The 7554-nt window shown below is 37.9% G+C and overlaps 1 protein-coding gene across 1 annotated transcript; it reads right to left on the reverse strand.

Annotated features, from left to right (window-relative positions):
- Positions 1-1534, reverse strand: LOC136065739 (zinc finger CCCH domain-containing protein 2-like). Its single transcript, XM_065769301.1, has one exon. It carries the CDS (start codon positions 1463-1465, stop codon positions 302-304), a length of 1164 nt encoding a protein of 387 aa, XP_065625373.1. The 5' UTR covers positions 1466-1534; the 3' UTR covers positions 1-301.
- Positions 1535-7554: the final 6020 nt, after the last annotated feature.

Below are 7554 nucleotides of genomic sequence, written 5' to 3' on the forward strand. Positions count from 1 at the left end.
TAAGCAAGAGAAAGCATGATCCATTTCATTTCTTAATAGTTCAAACTTCATTATCAATACATGAAAGAAGATTAGACTTAGCTCTGAGCTCTCTACTTAGAAGAGAGACCCAGGCTCAAAACTTAAGAAAGGGAAAGTTTAACAAGAAAAATACACTACTTCAAAACAATAATTGACAATGACAATTATCTTAACAATATAACACCAAATCACATATATATACTGTCATATATACGGCTGGTGCAATATGTACACTTCCAAATTCACCATCTTTCTCGTCAATATCAAGATCATTAGTCTTCTACATCAGTAGCTCATTGACCCAACCAAGATCCGGATCAGAGCAAGACCGGCCATTTTCATTGACCTGGGTGTACTCCTCATTGTTGTTGTTGGTTTCATCAGCAAAGCTCTTGCTTGAACAATCCCCACTGAAAAAATTTGCAGACCTAAAAGAAGGCGGGTTTGGTGTTGAAGGAGAAAGAATAAACTGTTGCTGATCTTCAATATTGTTGAAAGAAACATCAAGCCAAGGCACATTTGGGCTTTTAGCAGACAAAGGTGAAGAGGTTTCACTGAAATTCATACCCTCCAAGGAGCTCATTAACTCAGTTAATGCATCTTTGTAGCTCTGAACCCCATGATTATTCATCTGGGCATGCATACCACCACTGGACTCACAACTCACAAACCGGTCAGCGTAGCGAGAAATTGGAGAAAACCCATTAATGGAACGGTGATTCCCTGGCGAGAGAGGCGGTGAAAGTGGTGGAGACAAATGAGACATACCCAATAGTGTTGAAGTCGGTGAAGAATTAGCACAGCGGCAAAATAAGCAGCAATGGTTGGATGTCAATTTCTTCTTGCATGCAAGCTCAGGCGAAGAGTGATGAGAATTCAGAGGCAGAACACGAAGCTGGCGAGGTGTGTGAGCAAAGAAGCACACTTTTCGCTTACAATTTTTCCCATCTTTGCATGCCTCAGTTCTGTACCTAGCAGGGTGAAGCCAGCACTCAAACACGCCGTGAGCAAACTCACAGCTATCGCCGCGGCTACACGAGCCGCGGCGATACTCAGGGCACACCTGGCCGGAGTAATGAAACCTTCTGGGGTCACGGCGGCGAGCCTTTTCACCAGGATGCGCAAAAGGGCAGTCGGTCCAGTCGTGGCTCCGGCATCGCGTGCAGCGGCGAACCTTGAACTCGTACATGCGGAAATGGTCAGAGGAGTAAGGGTCATAGTCTGAATCTGAATCATCAAGATTGTCACCACCAACGTTGTTGTTGGACAGGAATTTCTGGAAGAGGGTGTCATCGGAGAAGTACATGTCTGGTTCTGAGATGATAAGGCGGCGACTGAGGAGTTTTCTTGGTGGGATATCAATGGTTTTGAGTGATTTTTTGGAGGAGATGAGTTGGTGAGAGGTGTGGAGGTTGTGTTGTTGCTCTGCACAAATGCTGCTCATCCTGTGTGTGTATTTATGTGAGAGAATGGACTAAAAATAATGTGTGATGTTGTAGAAGGTACCAGAGGAGTTAAAATATATATAGCGAGGTGTGAGAGAGAGAGAGAGAGAGAGAGAGAGAGGGGGGGATAGCACACAATACCTTGTCTATGTGTGTGCTCTATGTCTCTTTGAAAATTCTGAGATGGTTTTTGGATTTGCTTTGGGTAATGATGCCATGTTGGTGTCACTAAGGGTTTGATGATGCTTCTCACTGACTAAAAGGATTGGGGTTGGGATAAACAAATAAAGGAAAATTATCATTTGAGGCTTTCTTATGTGCACTTCATACACGTAATGCACATACTATTATTTACGTGTACGTACTTTCATATAAACGGTATTAAATATATTATAAATTTTACTGCATAAATCCTAAAAATTAAAATGTTACTAATTATAAAAAGCAATTTAAATAATCATTTATAAATTTATTGAAGTGACATTAATTATATTAATTATTACCTAGTTATAAAATTTTAGTAGTTTTTAATTTTCCCTTTTATATTGGTTAGGCAATCATATTTTTCAAGAATGTCATATTTTGTACATAAGTATATAATAACATATGATATAAGGTGCATGAATAGTGTATAAACAAAGCTTGAAATAATTAAAGTTCCATAAATAAATAAAGCAAAATCTAAAACACAATTTATATATATTTTATTATTTATTTAGAGTTTGTTTGGATACAGTTTTTTTGGCTGAAAGTACTATAAATAAAGGTAAAAATTAGTTGAAATAGTACAATGAGGCTCATAAATAATACCAAAAAGTACAGTGACCCATGAATAGTAATAAAATAAGCTGAATAGTAAAATAATTTTTATTTTTAAGTGGTATCTAAACAGAGGCTTCTCGTCCGACAAATGTTACATAGAGCTCCACTCCAAGTTGTTTTCTTTTTTTACTCTTTTTTTTTTTCTTTTTTTTTTCTATAAATTAAGATGATTAAAAAGAGGATGGAACATTCCACGAACTGAAGGAACACTGATTAGGGAGTGAAGAAATGATCCCTTAATAAATATGTGAAAAGGATTTGACATAATAAATTTCATTTTTAACTTTTGGTTCGCGAGAAAAGTTTTAGTTTCTGCTGATACTTTCCTGAACTGAGCTAGTTTGTCTAACCAATCAGCTGCTTTGTATGACTTTGATAAATATGATTCAGTTACTTATAGCAGTGATACTCTTTTTCTGTAGGGACATTAGAGTTTTGGACTTGTGTCAAAAAAAAAATCCTTGATAGTACAGAGTTTTAATTTGTTTTAAGCGGACCTTTTCTTTTGTGTTGAATATAAAGCAGTGGAAGATAATAATTCTTAAACCAGATCAATATGTTTTTGTTGCTCCTATCAATAAAAGAAAAAAAAATTGTTGCCCTAAAAGTTTAGACTCTTAACCTACCACATAAATTAAACTCGACTAAGGTAGTGCACACTGAGCTGGAGACCCTAGGATAGAAGAGATTATGTTTTTCAAATTAATCACATATATATTAATCGTCTTAGTTTTGCTTTTGTTGAGAGAAAACGTAGTGTGCATGGCACCTTATAGCGTTGTATATAAATCCTCTTAAACATATTTTGTGCTTTTATTTATATTCTACCAATCATAATTTGTCATGTTTTTATTTATTTATTTTTAACTTTGACTATATTATACGAGTATTAGTATTGGTGGTGCTAAAAAGCCATATTACTATTTTTGGCACCACCAATCACAAAAAATGGGGCTGCAATGGTGGAGCTATAGCCAAAAAATTTGGCTTCTCAGCTGCAGTGCTAGCTCAAAGGTAAAAAAAAAAAAAAGTATTTTATTGTAGTGTTCACACTGGTTTAAATATTTTATTCATTTCCTTTTTTTCCCCCCCTTCTCAGTTCATCTTGTGCCTTCTCTCTCCTCAATCCTCTATTTTCTTCTCCACTCTTCCCTCAGAGTTTCTCGCCTCGCCCAACCACCACAGATCCACTCGCTTGCCTAGCCACCACAAACCCACCTAGCCTAAACAACTCCGACCAACCTCACAGATCTCAACCCTAAACACAAACACACGAACGCAAACACCATCGTCGATCCTAACCACAAACACAAAGGCCATCGCCAATCCCGACCACAAACACAAACACAGCTTGATCTCAACCCAAACCCACGATTTGATCTCAACCCAAACCCACAATCAAAAACCCCAACGACCCACCACCACTAGTAGCAACAAAACGACCCACACCACCACATCACCACTAAAATACCCAGCAAGGATCGAAATTGATTCTGAGGAAGGAACTATGTGGTGCATGCGTGAGTACCATGGAGGCAATGGAGAAAGCTTCGGCCAACACCATGGAGGCACTATTAGGGAAGGCCAGTCTTTTTTTTAATGATAAACGGCAGAAATTGGTTGTGATTGTTTTTGGCGGAGGCCAGTTTAGAGTGAAAGAGAAGATAAGAGAGAGAGGTGGAGAAGAGAGAGAGAGAGAGAGAGAGAGAGAGAGAGAAACATGGAATACGTAAATGAAAGAGAGAAGTAATAAAATAACAGTGGATATATTATTTTGTTGTAGTAAATATATTATTTTAATTGTTAAGTTAAGATAGCTTGACCTCGGTTAATTAATTCAATTATCTAAGTTGATTAATTAGGTTCAATTATATGCAAATCATAAAGGCACCAACAAATCATCAAAAATACTAAGTGCAGCGGAAAATAAATTAGACACGGTGATTTATTGATAAATGGGAAAAACCTCACAAAGCCAAAAAACCCCCACCGGGTGATTTAAAGGTCACCACTCCCAAGAATCAAGCAGTTACAAGTATAATGAATCTTACCAACTATCTTGGCCTATCCCAAAATACCAACTTACAGTTGAACCTTTACTTCAATACCCAATTGGACTTGATCTTGTAGTAGTCTTCTTTCCCTTTAATGCACAAATCTCCAATTTGTAACTTACCCTTTGCACGGATCCAAGTATGTGACTAACTGCAGCAACTTGAACAAATGTTGTTGGCTGCAAAGTTCTTCACTTCATCAACAATGAAGATTAGGAAGCACTTGATTACAAAACCTTGTGGCATACAAATGTAGTAGCTTCTCATAGAGAAAATAAGTCTCTTGGTCTCTATATCCGTGTGTGATGGCTCTTAAAATAAGCTTTATATATGTCTAGAATTGTGAGAAAAGAAACCATAAACAATTACACAAGCCTAGGCTGAAATTAAGATTTGGAAAACTGAAAATCATAAATCTCAATAGATCGAGCTACTATCAAGCTATCTATCGAGCTTCACATTAATTTTCAATATCAGTCTTCTGTCGAGCTATTTATTGAGACTTAATGAACAACTTTCCTTCACTTGTTTCTTAGACCAATCTTTATGTCTTTAATACTTAACTTGAACACTATGTTTCTTGAAGTACTAAACCCATCTTAGATCTACCCAATTACATGTAAAGTGCATTTTGTCAAAGGATTAGCCAATTACAATAAAATACAACCCTAACAATCTCCCCCTTTGGCAATCCGTGACAAAACCACAAAAAGCAATTATGAGAAAAGTCTAACACAACTATCCCATAATTTACAAAAGTGCATAAGTCTAACCCTATTGCGAACTCTTGAAAAACTTTGCTAAAAGAGAGATCATGGCATGATAGACTTGCTACCTGTTTTAACTGAAACACTTAAACAAGATTCATCAAGACATAAAGTGTGAAGCATAGACAAGTTGTATACAAGAAGAAACATATGTATAAAGAGAGAAAAGAAACAACACATGTGAGACAAAGGTGAAAAAAACATACATCATCATATATCAAAAAGAATACAATTTATGTAAAAAGTGGTCACAAGACCATGGTACATGTAATGAGAAAAGAACAAGAAAAGAATACACCAAAACCTCACTACATCTCTCAAAATACTCAAAACACTCTCCCCCTATCTAGTTTAACTTATGCTAGCTCTCCTTTAACAAAAATACTACTCTCATCTACAAAACTACTTCCCTTTTTGTCATGAGTGACAAAAGGTGCATCACCGAGAGGTCGTCATCTCATCATCATACTTAGAGCCAGAAGCATCATCATCATCATCTCCATCAGAAGAGGACTCCTCAGCATGCTAAGGTGAAGGTGAGGGCGCAAAACCACCAAGGTGAGACTGGCAGCGAGCGATGCGGCCGATTTTGGAGTTCATTTGACACATCTCATCGGATAGATGGTCAAGACAACTACCAAAATCAGCATGCATGTGCTGAAGCTGCTCCATGATGTCAGCAAGGGAGATAGCTGCCCTAGATGAGGAAGAAGGGGCAAATGAGGAAGAGGGTTGAAAGGAAGGAGCTGCAGGGGTTGCATCCATAGGCTCCACACGAGGCCACTCCACAGTAAGTTGCGCTGCACTCCTCCGAATAAACTCCTTACTAATGGTACCCATGACATGAAAGAGAGGAGAATGAGGAATGGTGACGTGCAAGTGTGAGAGGATACACGTGATAGCCGAAGGAAACATGAGCCTATCACGTTTCGCAATGTCTTGATAGCATTCTATAATAGATACTATCATGTTTGATGGAAAGTCTATAGAAAGACCTTCCATGAGAGAAAGAAGGAAATATGCACGAGATTCGATAATGGTGTTATAGTGAGACTATGGAGTGAGTACAAAGGTTATCACCATATTAAGGATCCATAGACCTTTAGCAAACTCAGTTGTGACGAAATTTGGGGTACCTCCCTACAACATGGCCTTCTTACAGAAGAGTGAGGCTAACTAGTCTATAGAGATGAAAGAGAGACGACGATAACTAAGGTAATCTAGACGATCCACCCTAGGGACACGTAGTACCTCAAAAATGAGCTCTGGGGTAACTATGATACGTGTACCACAGAATACCATAGAAAATCGAGGTACAGAAGTATCGATGGCGTGCATGTTGGAGTAAAACTCTTGTATGAACACATCAGGACACCTCAAGGGTTTCTTACAAAGAGAAGCCCATCCCAAGAGCTAAACGCACCTGGTAAATGAGTGTTTGGAAAGTCAGACAGAATGACCTGGCATTCCGAATGAATCGCCAGTCAGAGAAGTTCTCAAAGAAGTTATCTGTGCCTTCTCATCACGAAACTGAAGAGAATCAGAGGGAAAAGAAAATGATGAAGAAGAACCATGATGAATCGGGTTTTAGACGAACAGACTTCTTAGGTGCCATGAAAAGGAGACTAAACGAGAAAGAGAAGAGAGACACAGAATCACAATAGAAGGTAAGGCATAGGAAAGAAGAAAACAAAGAAATGTGCAATGCATGATAATGCATGAACATGTTACGTGCTAAAGAAAATAGCATCATGGGTACAAACCTAATCCAACCTAACAGTACTCATAAGGAATAATCAATCACACAATCCTAGAATGCATGAAACATTGTTATAATGAACATAGAATGCAATGCATGAGCATGTGAGATTTTTTAACAAAACCCAACCCAAAAATTTGACCCAAAAAAAAAAAAAACCCTCAAATATTTCCCAAAAATTAAAAAGTCACAACAATGCATCAATGCTGAAAGATGAAGAAAAAGAGGGATTAGAGTGACTTACCAACAAATCAAGACTTGGAGTAGGCTGAAAATGAAGAGAAAAGAGGATGTTTAGTAAAAAGAAAGGGTTAGGGTCGAGAGAGAAGAGAGAGGTATTGAGATAGAAGTGAAGCGGATCGGACTTCAGGTATATATAGAAAAATGCAGCTCGATAGATCGAGAAGGTATCGAGATGCTATTGAGAATAAAATCTTGATAGATCGAGAGGTATCAAGGAGGTATTGACGGCAAAAAGTCTCAATAGATCGAGGAAGGTATCAGAAGCTATCTAGTAGATAGAGACTCCAAAGAATTTGGCTCAATGGATCGTGCTATCTATCGATAGGTATCGAGAAGAAACCTAGAAATCTTAATAGAAGAGGCTTGTATCAAGGAGGTGTCGAGCAACTATCGATGAGGTATTGAGCTATCTCTTGAGAGTCCTAAAGGAAAGATACAAAAGA

This window comes from Quercus suber, unplaced genomic scaffold (assembly GCF_002906115.3).
Source record: "Quercus suber isolate HL8 unplaced genomic scaffold, Cork oak 2.0 scaffold_1107, whole genome shotgun sequence".
NCBI classification, from domain to species: Eukaryota; Viridiplantae; Streptophyta; class Magnoliopsida; order Fagales; family Fagaceae; genus Quercus; species Quercus suber.